General features: G+C 41.9%; 1 protein-coding gene across 10 annotated transcripts in view; it reads right to left on the bottom strand.

Annotated features, from left to right (window-relative positions):
* The window catches only part of plekha7a (pleckstrin homology domain containing, family A member 7a), a 176,388-nt gene that overhangs the window by 55,830 nt on the left and 104,227 nt on the right, over positions 1-16,331 (bottom strand). For all 10 annotated transcript variants that reach the window (XM_080436725.1, XM_080436728.1, XM_080436733.1 and 7 more), the window contains one exon: positions 1,663-1,831. In XM_080436725.1, the coding sequence (XP_080292851.1) occupies positions 1,663-1,831 (169 nt within the window). The remainder of the gene's footprint in view (positions 1-1,662; positions 1,832-16,331) is intronic.

The raw sequence follows: 16,331 nt of genomic DNA, 5'->3' as shown, positions 1-16,331 counted from the left end.
CCTCAGACCAGCACATTTCCATTTTCATCGTATGCGTGTTTGTGTTTGTGTTTGTGTGTGTGTGTGTGTGTGTGTGTGTGTGTGTGTGTGTGTGTGTGTGTGTGTGTGTGTGTGTGTGTGTGTGTGTGTGTGTGTGTGTGTGGTGTGTATGGTAAAGGTGGGTTTAGTGGAGTGGAACCGGAGTAAAGTATGGGTGATGGATGTCTTGTCATCTGGCAGACCGTGCAGGCAGAGACACATGTTCAATCTCTGTCCCCAGGGCACCTGTTGATAGGCTGGGATGAGATTTCATGCCACTGTGGAGCCGCAACCGTGTATCTATGTGCGTGTGTGTGTGTGTGTGTGTGTGTGTGTGTGAGTGTGTGAGTGTGTGTGCGTCACACATGACAGAGAGAGAGAGAGAGAGAGAGAGAGAGAGAGAGAGAGAGAGAGAGAGAGAGAGAAAGAATGAGAGAGAAAGAATGAGAGAGAAAGAATGAGAGGAAAGAGATGGTAGTGTGCAACCAGATAAGACAGAAAGATGAGAAAGAGTACAGTGGGAGAGACAGAGGTAAAGGGAAAGATGGATGGAATATACTGTGTATGTGTATGTGTATGTATATATATTGATGCTGTCAAAATCATCTCGTCAATTAATTTTTGGAATTAATTACGTTAAAATATTTGACGCATTTTAACGCATGTGCAGAATGGCCCTCCCCTAGCTCTGGTCCATAGCGTTAGGAGTTCTCCTTAACAATATGTTACTTTCAGGCGTTGCTCGAACACCCGCGGTAGCGCAGGCTGCGCAGCCTCTCGTCTGTAGTAAAAATACACCGTCGCTACTCACCTAAACAAAGACGGCTTTAAGATGCTGAAAGCCTACTTTCCTTAGTGGGAACACTCTGAGGCCCCCCACTTCACATCTAAAATACACTTTGTGTCCAGAAAAGAAAATATTCCGCCGGAAGGAAAACATTTTGTCAACAGAAAAATTCCATTGACGAGATCTGTAGGGAGCGCAGTGGAGTAACTAAAACATTTTCCCTCTGGTGAAATATTTTATTTTCTGGACAAAAAGTGTATTTTAGACGTGAGGTGGGGGGCTCCGTGTGTTCCCACTAGGGAAATTAGGCTTAAAACCGTCTTTGTTCTGGTGAGTAGCGAAAGTGTATTTTTTTGTTTTACTACAGACGAGAGGCTGCGGCCGCGGCGCTACTGGGGGTGTGTGGGGGCAACGGCTCCAAAGTAACACAGTGTTAAGGAGAACTCCCTCTAACGTTATGGAGAGCTAGCCCGCCCCATACAACTTCCCAATAAGTACGTAAAATGAAACGGGTCTATTCAGCAGGTGGAAAAAGTACGTATATATAGTATACGTCCTAAAATATATATATTTTTTAGAATATATGCTAGAGGGCGCTCTTCCCGAACCTATGAATGTTATGAAGCTCATAGCGCTATGAGCTTGTAGATCTGCTATTTTTGAAAAATTTTGAAAATGTTGAATATTTACATTTTTAAAGCGAACATTTTGTAACTCAAATCTTTGCTTCTGGGGGGTCACTGGAACAAAATATTTTGAGATGGGGGTCCAAATACATATCATTTGGGTGGTCCTTGACATGAAAAAGGTTTGAGAACCACTGCTCTACACAGACACAACTCTCCAAAGTCACTGACCTTGGTCGTGGAAGTGGTGTCCACCGTAGAGGAGGTGACGGAGGTGGAGGTCTCGCTGATGGCCGCACTGGATGGCCGGAGGAGCTGCTGCTCCATCCCTACTCCCACTTCTCCATCTCCTCCTCCTCCTGCTGCTGGGGGTCTGGCTGTCATCCGGAGAGACGGGTGTCTGCAGGGAGACAACAAAACCACCTGTCAAACACCGCCGCCATTTAGGCCTATCGCAATCATTTTGCATAATCTTCATAATCGTTACCATGTTGAAGCTCTGGTAGAGCAATTACACGAGCATTAACTAATGGTGACTGTATTGCTCCCACAAGCAAGAACACACTCGGACAGTCTGCCTTCTCAGTTAAGGGGGCAACCCTTTGGAACTCTTTGCCTACGGTTCTAAAACTAGAGACGGATGGTAATGTGTTTAACAGAGGACTAAAATTATGGTTGAAATCAAATCAACAGTGCTCACATGTATAGTTAAATGGTAAATGGTGCATTTATATAGCGCTTTTATCCAAAGCGCTTTACATAGATTGTGCATGTACATTCACCCATTCACACGCACATTCATACACCGATGGCGGAGGAAAACATGCAAGGGATAGAACTGGGAACCTTGAGGTTTCTAGTTCACTCTACCCGGCCACTCTACCCCTGAGCCACTGCCGCCCCTTACTGATGTGATTGGTTATCTGAATGATTGTCTTTTTTTGTTTTCACGAGTAATGGGTTTGCTTTTATTTTGATAATGTTAATTAATAGTATATATTTTTCTTGTACCTGATTGGGTTTTAGATTGGTGCTACTGTACATTAGAGGAGCTTCCTGTGGACAGGTGTTGAAAATTAGCACTTGTGCTACATACACTGTAAACAAAACATCTGGTTGGTCCAATGTATTTTGTGATGTCCACATCAAATAAATAAATCATATCCTATATCATATCATGATGGAGCAGGGAGAGAGAGAGTGACAGAGAGAGGGAGATGGAGGGACAAGGCAGTGAATGGACTGAGGGGAGAGATGAAGAGGGATGGAGAGATAGACAACGGAAAGAGATAGAGAGATGGATCGAGATACAAAGGAATGAATGGGCCTTGAACAACCAGCAAAGTGATAATGGTGTGTTTAGGAAGTGTGTGTGACTGTGTGTGTGTGTGTGTGTGTGTGTGTGTGTGTGTGTGTGTGTGTGTGTGTGTGTGTGTGTGTGTGTGTGTGTGTGTGTGTGTGAGAGAGAGTGAGAGTGAGAGAGAGAGAGAGACAGAGAGAGATAGTGAAAGGGAACATCCGACACTGAGACACCTGACCGAAAGACAGGATGTCCTCTGTATTATTTCAGTCCACACCCCACTCTGCCTGGAGGGCAGGGGACGACCGGTTTTGAGGTACGGAACACTTTTGTTTCTGTGTTTATCTTGGTATGTGTGGTATTGAGTGTGTTCCTTTGTGTGTGTATACTTTATGTCACTGTGTGTGTGTGTGTGTGTGTGTGTGTGTGTGTGTGTGTGTGTGTGCGTGCGTGCGTGCGTGCGTGCGTGCGTGCGTGCGTGCGTGCGTGCGTGCGTGCGTGCGTGTGTGTGTGTGTGTGCGTGCGTGCGTGCGCGTTTCGTTGAGTGTCTATCTACAAGTATAGTGTTTTATGTGTGTACGCACGTCCTTGTCTGTGTGTATGTTGTGCGCGCCGTGTGGGCGTGTGTCTCATCTAGTTCTCGCCCCAGGTTAAAATGAGGTTGGAGTCACCTATTACCTTACATGGCTGCTGCTGAAATGCTTCTTGAGACATCCTCCAGTGTGTAACGCAAAAAACGGCAGGAGCAGATGCAGGTGCAGGTGCATTTTTGTCATACTGGTAACGTTAAGCCTACAGTACTATCTCACAAGAGCTTTTAGTGATTTGGTGCGTCACCAGTGCGTAAGACTGATGAAGCACTGGCACTGAAAAATAACACATGGGCTGATGCACAGAAATGTACCAACATGTCAGCATATCTAGATGAGAATATGCAGCAACTATAACTAGTTGACCACAATCTGGAGTAGGTGTTCCCTACATGGCATGTAGACCAGTGGTTCTCAAACATTTTCATGTCAAGGACCCCGAAAATGATATGTGTTTGGCTGCGGACCCCCCATCTCAAAAATATTTTTTTGCTAAGGATTTTTCAAAAATAGCAGATATACAAGCTCATAGCGTGGCACTCGGTGCCACGCTATGAGCTCTGCTATTTTTGAATAGCCAAAGTATGAAATATGGTTAAAGTGGTTAAAATGATTGTGACGCTATATTAACTAATTTTGCTGGGGACCGTCTGGTATCCCCCCCCCCCTCCTTGGGGGGAGAAGATTTTGGAAAGAAGGGAAAGAAGATTTTAACGATAACATTAACATTTAAGAAATAAGGTTAAAACCATGTCATGGTATGATTTTCTTTAAAGGAACAATAAAACTGGCACATCCACTGGACGGCAGGTGCAGGAGGACCAACAGTGGAAATATATAAGAAATAATAAAGTCTGCACAAGGTCAATTTAAAAGAAGCTCCCAGTCAAGGCTTTATTAACGTTTCGACCTTCTTCAGATTCTGAAGAAGACCTTGTGTCGAAACGTTAATAAAGCCTTGACTGGGAGCTTCTTTTGAATTTATTGTCTTTAAAACCTTGAAAAAAAATAGTTTTCATTGGGATACTGATAAATAGAAACGTAAAACGTTTCCATTGATCCAAGCCGGAAAACAATGGATTAAAATAAACATGCTCTGAAAATGCATGCAGCCTTTCAGGCTACCGTGTTGAGTGGTCAGATGGGTGGGCCCTGATCCAAAAAATGGTTGAGAATCACTGATGTAGAGAAACGTGTGGTTAGGTCAGACTAGACACTGGCTCGGTCTCATTTAGAAGGAAAGACTATTGGCAGGTAGCCATTATTAACACTTGGGGTGCCAGAGGTTTATTAAAATATTATACGTTGAGTGCCTGAATTTTTTACCATTTTTAACCTTTTTCAAGTAGTCACAAAATATTTTCAGTGATCACCGTCCTCACGGTGATCCCCTCATTACACACATACAGGTCTCGTACAACCGGGGGAAAAAAATTAAAAACATTCGGTAATCCGTTCCATAGTTGCAGCCAGTTGAAAATAGTTAAATTAACATTGTAAAAAAAAAAAGTACACAGGAGCCGAGATAAAGGCTTTTAAAGTCATAAGTTAACCAGGAAGTGGATTGGAGTCTAAATCTTCGAACAATGATATCTCCTGGTGCTGTGAAGGAAAAAAAATTTTTTTGAAAAAATTTGGAAAAAAAATTATTAATTTATTAATTTATTTTTTCAAAAACCGTATATATACGGTTTTGGCACTCAACGTTAGTATGGCGAAAACCGTATATATACGGTTTTGGCACCCAATGTGTTAAGAAGTGTTTTTTTCCAAAAGGTTCCATTAATTGAGACAACCTACAATAGTACAATATAGCATTAACCCTTTAAGACCGGGAACGCATCTGTGTGTCATTTTTAGATTTCTTTGGCTATTCAAAAATAGCAGATATACAAGCTCATAGCACGGCACTCTGCCGCGCTATGAGCTTGTATATCTGCTTTTTTTTTGTTAAATCGTGAAAATGCAAACATTTTGCAACTCAAATCTTTGCTTCTGGGGGTCCCTGGAACAAAATATTTTGAGATGGGGGTCCACGGTAGCCTGGTAAACCCCCTCCCTCCGGAAATCTCATTTGCATTTGATTTCAGGGAGGTCTGGGATTCCGCAGGGAGTAGAGATGGCCGAACACTGCGTGTCCGAACCAATCAGCGGCTGCTAGGGGCGGGATCATCCAATCACCTGCCTAGTAGCTTGAAAAAAAGAAAAACTGTCTGTCATCGATTCTGCGCCCGGAGTCTCAGATGCAAGTACGCTGTGAAACAAAATGTGTGTCGCAAGCTTTCTTCCATTTGACGGTGTCAGGTTAGGTCCACGGCCAAATAGCCTACATATCATTTTGGGTGGTGGTGGTTGAGAAGCAACATACGTTTTTTTTTTAAAACTGTTTGATTTAGAAGACATTTGTAGAATCTCCAGAAGCAAAGATTTGAATAGCCAAAGAAATCTATAAATGACACACAGATGCGTTCCCGGATTGAATGGGTTAAGTGACTAATGGACAATCTGACGCAGCGCTGTGCCTCTGGTTTCCATGGCGATCCAGTGCTCAGTGTCTCTGGAGTCACACCAATCAAGCTCCCCACTGACTGACTGCAACAGACATAAATGATAAAAAAAACTCAAATATTGGGCGCCCGCTGGCCTAGCGGTCCGGGCGCATACCACATATAGGCTCTAATGCAGCCTGACAGCGTGTCGTGGGTTCCAATTCCGATCCCGACGACCTTTTCTGCATATCACTCCCCGTCTCTCTCTCTCTCCCTCATATGCCCATATATGGAGATCTCTGTATCTGTCAGTCCTTGTCCCTTTTATGCCCATATATGGACATCCCTGATGTCATCAGTATATGCCCATATATGGGCATGCCCCCTTTTGTGCCCATATATGGAGCTGACTGATTTGTTTGCCCCTGATGCCACATGACGACACATTGAGGTTAGACAACACATTCCATATCTGGGCAAAGTTGCATTGGGAACTCCTTATATTATGGTTATGGCTGAGTCATAGTGACATGAGTGTTATGACATGGTCCGCCGGCCCAAAGGCCGGCCGGTCGTACTGTTAGCCAATTTTAATATAGGATGGTAATATTGTATTGAGCCTAAGGAAGTTAAAATTGAATAAACTGTTAAAATAAGCAAATGTAAGAGTCGCTGTAGTTGCTAGAGTATTCAGTTTCTTTTTCTCTTATATTGAGAATATGTTGACAGTTCAAATTCCATATATTCTTTTAATAATCCGTTTTTGATATGAAAAGGTAGATGCTCAGTTACTAACTGTACTAAACGTAATACATAGTACTATGCAGCATTTAGTTATTACTAAGGAATTTCTTTAAATTTAAGGTGATATCCAACTATAAAAAATAAATGCCCTTCCATTAACTGACATACCGGTATGTCACATCACTGCTTGCCTGAAAACAAACTATTCAGACAGATAGATCTGCTTCAATTTGTTGGACACTGGCACCACACATTACACACAAACACACATTCCCTCAAACCGCCAGTCTGTACCAATCCCACCACAACATGACCGTAGGCCTTCTTCTAGCTATATAGACACCTGTGTTGACACTCCTGTTATTGGTGCCGTCGTGATGAAGAGAAGAGGCACAAATGAGACAGAATGAATTGTTTTCCAGACGTTTTTAATCATCAAAGTCGCCAACCGCCAGGAGGTTAGAGTGTTTGTACATCTGTCTGAGTGTTGCTTTGCAATTCATTCCGCGATAGAAATCAAGGCCATTTTTTGTACAGAAGGAAATCTGCATGCATGACGGAGCTGCAATGTTTGTCTGTTTACTTCATGCGGTGTGTTTGCTCACCGCTTCATAACGTTAAATCCTGATCTTATGCTGGCCTCATTTCTGTGCGGCCATTTTCCTTTTGTAAAAGGTTGCATTACTTATGCAAAAACATTCCAGCCACAATCCTGACTAAAATGTGTGCTCAGTACACCCATAAGTGTTGCCCTGAGTATCATGTATCATTCCTACTCCAGTTACACTGGATGTACAGTATTTGCTATATCTCCTACATTGTTATTAACCCATTAAAGACCTGAAGCCGATTCTACAAATGTCTTCTAAATCCCAACAGTTTTCTGAAAAAAACGTATGTTTCTATATCAGTGGTGCTCAACCTTTTTCATGTCAAGGACCCCCAAAATTATATGTATTTGGCCGCGGACCCCCATCTCAAAATATTTTGTTCCAGGGACCCCCAGTAGCAAATATTTTAGTTAAAAATGTTCGCTTTAAAATAATACATATTCACAGTTTTGCACGCATTTTCTTGATTTTTAAAAAATAGCAGATCTACAAGCCCGTAGCGCGGCACTCGGTGCTGCGCTATGAGCTTGTAGATCTGCTATTTTTGAATAGCCAAAGTGTAAAATAATGCTTTTTAGCTCAAATCAAAAAGTGACACCGATGCGTTGCAGGACTTAATGGGTTAATCTCAAATACTGAGAACTAAATGGAAATTCATCCGTTATCTTTTTATACTGTCTACTGTAGTTTACTGTTTGAATGAATGTTGTGTCCAATGTACAGTATAGTGCAGGGGTCTTCAACGCTTTCAGCCCAAGGACCCCCTCTCTGAGAGAGATGAAGCAGGGACCCCAACTATAAATCGGCATAAAATTGTGTTGCAGATTAAAGCTTTTCACAGATGTTGGATTCATGTTACTGTGCATTTTCAGACATTTAATCACATAAACCCCCCCTCTCTTTGCCGAAAATAGCCGATCTACAAGCGCTTAAGTTGTCCTTAGACTAGGGATACTACGGTTCAAGTGGTTAATGTAAAAAACTAAGTTCCTATCATACAATGATTTGGTGAACCCCCCTGTAGTACCTCTGAGGACCCCCTAGGGGTCCCGGGACCCCCTGTTGAAGACCCCTGGTATATTAATGTTAAACCATTACGAGTTTAGGGTATTTTTTGTTGACGTTACTTATCTTGCTATCACTATAGCACCAAAGAAGATACGCCAGGGCTGTGCACAGAGCCCGCATATACAAGTGTATCATGTAATTTATCATAGGCATAACGCTGTGGCTGCAGCCTGCAGCCACTCTCTCTCTTTTCCAGAGACACAAAAAAAAGCTTTCTCCTTCTTTAGCCACAGCATCTCATCCAATCTCTCAATTACACACTATTATACAACTGAAATGGCTCTCACCCGCTCTCTTTCACTCAACGCCTCATTCTGTTTCTCATTGACGAGCACACACACACACACACACACACACACACACACACACACACACACACACACACACACACACACACACACACACACACACACACACACGTTCTATTATTATTATTAGCAACCTATCTCTGCTGTCACCGGTTCCATTAACAACCTATGGTTATATAGCCTCGTTCCCATCCTCACTCATCTGCGAAGAGAAGAGCCTGGTCACGACCTAAACCAGCGAGTGTCTATGGGACTTCCGTCGTATGCGTTTCCCCCGGAAACTATATTTTTTGACCAATCACAACACTCGTTTCATTCACGGAAAAGATTTGTAAAGCATCAAAGTCATTTCCTTGGGGGGTACTTCCGCCAAATTCAAACCACTTCCGCCTAGACAACCAACAAATACAACGTATCTCTTCACTTCAGTCAGTCATTGGTTTATATATTGACTATCTCTATTATCACCAGTGGTTACATTAACAACCTATCTCTACTGTCTGTCACTGGTTATATCAACCAATCTCTACTGTTACCAGTGAAAATGTCAATTGTGAAGTCAAGAGGTACAAAAGATCAATTGATGTCTGTCGGCCAACTTCATTGTGTTACAATTAGGCCTGACCTTGACTAAGTCGAATAGTCGACTGGTTAGTCGCGGGGGGTCCGAGTCGACTGCGTGTCTCTTAGTCAAATCTAGTCGAATTTTTTTTTTTAAGGGCCAAAAATGTTTTTAAATGTTTTTTGGCCAAGTCTACACCTGCAACCACACGTAACTTCCACTTTATTCTTCTTATTCCTCATCTTTGTATTGGTATTGTTTGTGTTGGAGCGCCTCAGTGCGGCTGCAGAGTTCATGTGCAACCTCTTCCAGAGAGAGATAGAGACACTAGAAACTCTGCTGGAGACACAAAACAAACTGTGTAGACTTGGCCCTTTGAAATAAAATGTATTTTGGCAAAAAAAAAGAGAAAAAAAACGTTTTTTTTTTTGCATTAGTCGACTGCCAGTCGACTATTGGCAATTAGTCGCCAATTAGATTCGACTAAACAAATCCTTAGTCGGGGACAGGCCTAGTTACAATGGAGATTTTGGGTATACTTATAGTGCATGCAATTTATATAGCGCTTTTCTAGATACGCAAAGTCACTTTACAAATCAAACGAAAACAACTAGTAAGAAAATAACTAGCAAACAAAATCATTCAAATGAAAAGGTCAAAGGGATTTGAATTAGGTGGGGAATGACTTGTGTTTACTTGTGTTTAACTACATCTAAACATCATTTTTGTTCCATGAGCCGAACAGTGTAAGACTTTTCCGACTTTTGTATGGATCATTCTTAATAGAGCGGCAGAGGACCCCAGGGCTAGGTGGTTCTTGCCGTGTCAAAAAATAAGAGACAGAGTGTCCATCAAAGCTGCCAGTGTCACCTTTTGACACTGGCAGCTTGTTAGGACAGCCTCATTGATTCTAATGAGAGTGGCACGTAATCCGGTTCTTTCCGTTCTCTCTCCAGGAGAGAGAAGGGACAGAGGAGAGGTCAGTGGAGACAATGCGGCACAGTCAAGATGTGATTTGGGAAAGAGATACAAGGAGAGACAAACGGAGACAAAGACTAAGAAGCAGTGTTGGGAAAGTAACTAAGTACATTTACTTAAGTACAAGGTATTCGTACTTTACTTGAGTATTTCCAATTTCCAATACTTTTACTCTTGCTACTTTAAGTACATTTTGATACCAATACTGTGGTACTTTTACTCAAGTACATTTTGAATTCCAGACTTTTACTTGTAGAGTATTTCTACATTGCAGTATTGATACTTTTACTTAAGTTTTTCCACCACTGCTAAGAAGTGATGGAGAGAGAGAGTGCAGAGAGAGAGAGAGAGAGAGAGAGAGAGAGAGAGAGAGAGAGAGAGAGAGAGAGAGAGAGAGAGAGACATAACGAGTGAGGAAATGAAGATGTGAAGAGGAACTGACACGCCAGAGAACAAGATATGGAAAGTGCGGAGAGAGGACAAAAACGATGTCACAGAATGAAAAGTAACGGACAGAAGGTGAGACGGCTTGAGACAGACATCCTTGAATTCTTTACAGACACTAAGGAACCACATTAGACCTTTTCCTTTCTTTGACAGAGTCTCTACCAGGCACTGCTTCTCTCTCAACCACCTAAAAGGACATTCTGTCTGCAGTCACCTCAACTTTCTATTACGACTCACACTTTTTTTTAATCCTGCTGAACATGCAACTTTCTGAGTCGGCCCCATCTCCGCTGCATGAGACAAGTACAGATGGAACCATAGTAGCACGAGGCCCACTTTTTACTGCACGTCGTTGCAGGAATACCACTTTATTTTTCTTTTATGGTCCATGGGTTTGTTCTACGGTGCTCCATAAAGTAGTTATATTTGAGTTATTTTTGGGGGCATTTTCAAGTCTTTATTTGATAGCGACAGTGGAGAAAGATATGAAATGGCAGGAGAGAGAGACATGGGGAAGGACATCCAGCAAAGGCCCTCTGAGGTCGAATCCGGACCGGCTGTTTAAGGCAGTGGTTCTCAAACCTTTCCATGTCAAGGACCCCTAAAATGATATGCATTTGTCCGCGGACCCCCATCTCAAAATATGTTGTTCCAGGGACCCCCAGAAGCAAAGATTTGAGTTACAAATGTTGGCTTTAAAAAATATTCAAAGATTTGCACACAAAGAAATCTCGATTTTTCAAAAGTATAGCAGATCTACAAGCTCATAGTGCGGCACTCGGTGCCGCGCTATGAGCTTGTAGATCTGCTATTTTTGAAAAGCCAAATTATAAAAGGTTAAAATGATTGTAATGCTATATTAACAAATTTTGCTGGGGACCCCCTGGAACCCCCCCCAAGGACCCCTGGGGGTCCCCGGACCCCACTTTGAGAACCAATGGTTTAAGGAATGAGCCTTAATGGTATGCAGTCTACCAGGTGAGCCACCAGGGTGCCCCAGTGCTTATAATCCATCTATAAATTACGTAAATCTCTGCGTGTGTGCGTTATCCGTCCCCCACGTATCTTGAGAACCGCCCGACCGATCGGTAGTTGTCCAGAACCGCCAATCTGAACGATATTCTCATACTCATCAATATGACATCATAGACTATAGCCTCTAAGTACTATGCTGGTGGGTAGGGCTGAGCGATATATGGACAAAATTAAATATATATTTTTTTACCAGGTTGCCAAACCTGGTCTATATCTACACTCGCTAGTGGTCACTTTTTCCCCATTGGCTGGTCCTTTTGCGTGACTTTTTCCTCATTGGCTGGTCATTTAGCCAATGAGGGGTAGATGTCCTCTCAGAATATGGGATCTAAAGACGACCCGCAATACTGTGTTCGGCCACTGTATGTATCTGCAACCTGGTATAATATGACTGTCATATTTCTCTTGTTTTTTACCAAATACTTTGATATTAATATTGTGACGATGACATATTGGGATGATAAAAAGATTATAATGAACTGTTCACAGTGCACACAAAATAATCCTGATAATTACATTCACGCCACTTGGGAGTGCACACCAGTAGCACAGTTTTGGAAAGAAGTCATTTAATCTCTGTCACGTTTCCTGGGCTGCCACATCCCACTAACTAGGTGATATATCAGAACATGGATTAAAACAATGAACACGATAGACGGCCCTAACTGCTGCCAAGAAAACTATCCTCGTGAATTGGAAATCAAAGGGAAACAAAAACATTGCTCACTGGAAAAACGTAATAATAGACTGCATATCCCTGGACACCAACACAATAGACACACCCCCCCCCCCAATCTGGTCTGGTTTCATCAATTATCTTCAATCCTAAATTCACAACCCAGTGATTGCGCACGCACGCACGCACACGCACACACACACACGTTGTCAAATTGTTGTCAGGTTTTTTGTTTGTTTGTTTTGTTTATTCTTTCATTGTTTTCCTATTGTGAATGTATTATTCCATTTATATATCTGTGTGATTTTGGAAATCAGTTTTTTTTGTGTCACCTGTGTTTTTTCACCAATAAAAAGGTAAAAAAAAGTTACTTAAAACAACAAAAAATGTAGATTTACAAGCTCACAGATTGCCATTTGTTTAATAAAAAAAAAAAGTATAAAAGTGATATACCATACCAGTCATATCACAATATTACAATATCCAAAATCACAGAGAATATCTAGTCTCATATCACAATATTGATATCATATGATGATATAATGCTCAGTCAGCCCTCGTGGGCTGGGCAACAGGTGCAATGAGTACTTTGACAACAAGTACAACGGGTATTGGATAACCGGGTGGGCCTTGCATTCCCAAATGTCATCGTTCCCGACTTGCATCGTTTCCAAATATGCCTGTGGCATCGACCTCGTCCTTCTGTAAACTAGACGTCTTCCTTCTGTGCAGTTCAGTAGGTGCAGCAGTACACATTCCTCCACAGACACCATGTTTGTTTACTTCTGTGGTCGTGGAAATGCTCTGATTAACGGGATAGTTCACCATCTATCGATTAGTCACCCCATGGAGACTTGAATTCAAGGATATTTTTTGGTTCTTGTCACATTCCTAAGCCAATAAATTTGATGACCAGCGGACCGGTAGGCAGTGGTTCCGGTAGGAGACACAAAGGAGACTCTTTGTGTCTCATACCGGAACTGCTGCCGGTCATCAAATTATTGGCTTAGGAATGCAACAAAAACAAAAAAAATATCCATGAATTCAAGTCTCCATGGGGTGACTAATTTATAGGAAAAAAAATCATTTTGGGGTTAACTATCCCTTAAACTCTATGTCGCCACCTTGAAGACTGACATATGTTACCTTCATCATTGCATAAGAGCAACATTTTTGTATGTCCAGCGGGGGGGGGGGGGGGGGGGCTGCATTCGTACTGTACTTGTGGGGACCATGTTTCAGGCCTTAGTTATTCAATAGGTAGCAAGTTAGCTGTAGATAGCACATGAATAAAACTGTAATCAGGATTCAGTATTCAATGTGTGCATGAAACCATCAACACTGTCTTCCACTGCTCCCTGAGGGAGATACAGGAGGAGAGGGGCGGGAGAAAGTTGAAAGTGACATGCAGACAGAGAATGAGAGAGGAAGAGAAGAGAAAGGAGAGCAGACATGGAGGACCAGAGGGAGAGAAAAAACAAACCCTGTGAAATGGAGAGAGAGAGAGATACAAGTACATGAGCACAGAGCCTGAGAGATGGAGAGGGACATGTAAAGAGCTAGTCCAAGGCTGTGATCGTCTTCACGGAGCAGTCCTTCTGGCTATGCTCTCCTGAAAAACATCTCCCACAGGAAACTTAAACTCAGTAATGTGTCAGGAAGAATTGCAATGGAGCCCGAGTTGATACGTGGGTGAGAAAGCAACTGAGAAAAATGAACTCATAAATCCTCACACACAATGCATTGGGCTCCAAGAGATTCATTTGGCATCACTTTGAAAGACATTAGCGAGTGCTATTCTATAGTACACTAGTCTGCACTCCCAGATGACAACGCCTGGTAAACTGGACAGAAATGAGGGAACTCTCTTGAACTCTCACAAGGGAAACTAAAATATACTATTAAAAAAATACTATAATGTAGAATTATAGTATTTTGTTGTTGCCTGGGAGTCTGTTTTTGATTTGTTTTGTACTTATATTATATTGCATTTATTTTAAATGTTTTTACTTATGTTCAAAATAAAGATTTAATTCATTCATTCATTCCTTCCTTCAAGGGAAACAAAAATAGCATTAACAAAATTGTTGAAGGAAAATTGTGAACGTTTATTCTAAGTACTAAGTAAGTAGTAGGTCGGAGAGGCGTATATTGTCGGTATCACCCAGAGCTCTATTCTCAAGTTTACAATCCATTAAGACGGTAAAAATTGCATCATGTTGATCTCGGTATGCCATGCCGTAAAATAAACTGTATTCATTGTACTGTGTGATGAAACACAGGTGATAAAACAGCAGTGATTAAATGAGTAATAAAAACAGAGAGAACATGAAAAAATCGAATGGTGTGGACCTCGGCGTCCACATGGGAACGGCGTGGCTCCAGGGCGGATCTCGTCGGACTGTGACGTCAGTAGTCTACGACAGTGGTTCTCAAAATGGGGGTCCGGGGACCCCCAAAATAGCAGATCTACAAGCTCACAGCGCGTCACTTCGTGCCGCGCTGCGAGCTTGTACATCTGCTATTTTTTTGTTTGGGGGGGAGGGGGGGTTATGCCTTTATTAGGCTGCACTAGCCTGCCTGCTTTCGTGTATAGAGGGGCGGGTTTAAAATCAGCGCGGAGAGAATGCGCCTGATCCCATTGGTTCACCGATCTGTCCGTCAACCCCTGCCCCGTCAACACAACATTACGAGCGACGCCCACTGCACTCTGGTTGGTTGGGGAAATGAAACACTTCCTATAGGGCATTGCAGTGGCGGCCATTTTCTGGTTCCACTCCAAAATAGTCAATGCATTTTTCCCATTGACATTTCCAAAAATATTTATATCAATTCATTTAAGCCTAGAATCAAGCCATCCAGGGTCCTGGTGAGTCATGACCATAAAACATTTTTTTCTGTGATTTTATATTTAATTATATGATATACTATGTTTAATAAATACCCTTTGTTTTGCCGTTTTCAAAAAAGTTTTTTCACAGAATCAAATGTTTTATGGTCATGATTGGTCATGACATCAAGTCTATATGATGTACTATTTGGGCAAGAACCACATTGACTTCCACTATAAAATTTGAGTTAAATATATTTAAAAAGCATAAAACAGTATCAAATAAATGAGTGGTGGTACTTCTCTGCACCTATTGGCAGTGTGCACGATATTCCAGCGCTTTGCGAGATTACATCCTGATATAATTATAATATCTCTAGAGGAGCAGATAAATATTGTGTTAGGAATTTGCGGTCATAGCACAGACACCTCTGGATCCAAGCTCACAAAAAAACAAGCAGAAATCCACACTGCTGCTATGGCAACAGTCAACAAAAGTGTTTTTCCGTTGACCCAGTAATCTCCAACACTCCCCCGCCCCCCCCCTACACCCCTCAGTCAACACACTGCTGACGCAGCTGTCTACACAAAACTACTGTAACACATTCTATAGAACTATCAACAGGCTAGGGTGGAGGGTTAGACAGACAGACAGACAGACAGACAGACAGAGTAGAAAACTTTAGAAAATAGCAGATCTACAAGCTGCATTGTGAGCTTGTAGATCGGCTATTTTCAAATGGCAGAAATGTATATAGGGCTGAAGTGGCTAATGTATGTTTTGTAATAATAATCCAAATCTAAAAAGTAACTAGTAACTATAAAGTTTTCAAATAAATGTAGTGGAGTAAAAGTACAATATTTGGATCCGAGCTGTAGTGGAGTAGAAGTAAAAGTTTTGTTAATTGTAAATACTCAAGTAAAGTACAAATAACTCAACATTGTACTTAAGTAACTGTACTTAGTTACTTCCCATCACTGATAGATAGATAGATAGATAGATCACTGAATGAAATGGTGAGTTCTCTGGACACGGCAGTGAGACAGGAGCTGCTGTGACTATGTATAGACAGCAGAATATCATTGCACATATAGATACCCACAGACTGAACATATCACTTTACATATATATATTCTTCCTTTTTTTCCACGATGATAGGAATTCAGCAGACAGACGTGACAGGACATATAGACAGAAACATACAGACAGACAGACAGCTGAGCTGACCACGCTCTCAGACACACTTGAGACCGAGATGCAG

The sequence above is a fragment of the Gymnoscopelus braueri genome, assembly GCF_963280865.1.
Source record: "Gymnoscopelus braueri genome assembly, chromosome: 9".
Lineage (NCBI taxonomy): Eukaryota > Metazoa > Chordata > Actinopteri > Myctophiformes > Myctophidae > Gymnoscopelus > Gymnoscopelus braueri.
Note: the sequence above shows the minus strand (reverse complement) of the source record. Positions and strands in the feature narration are given on the sequence as shown.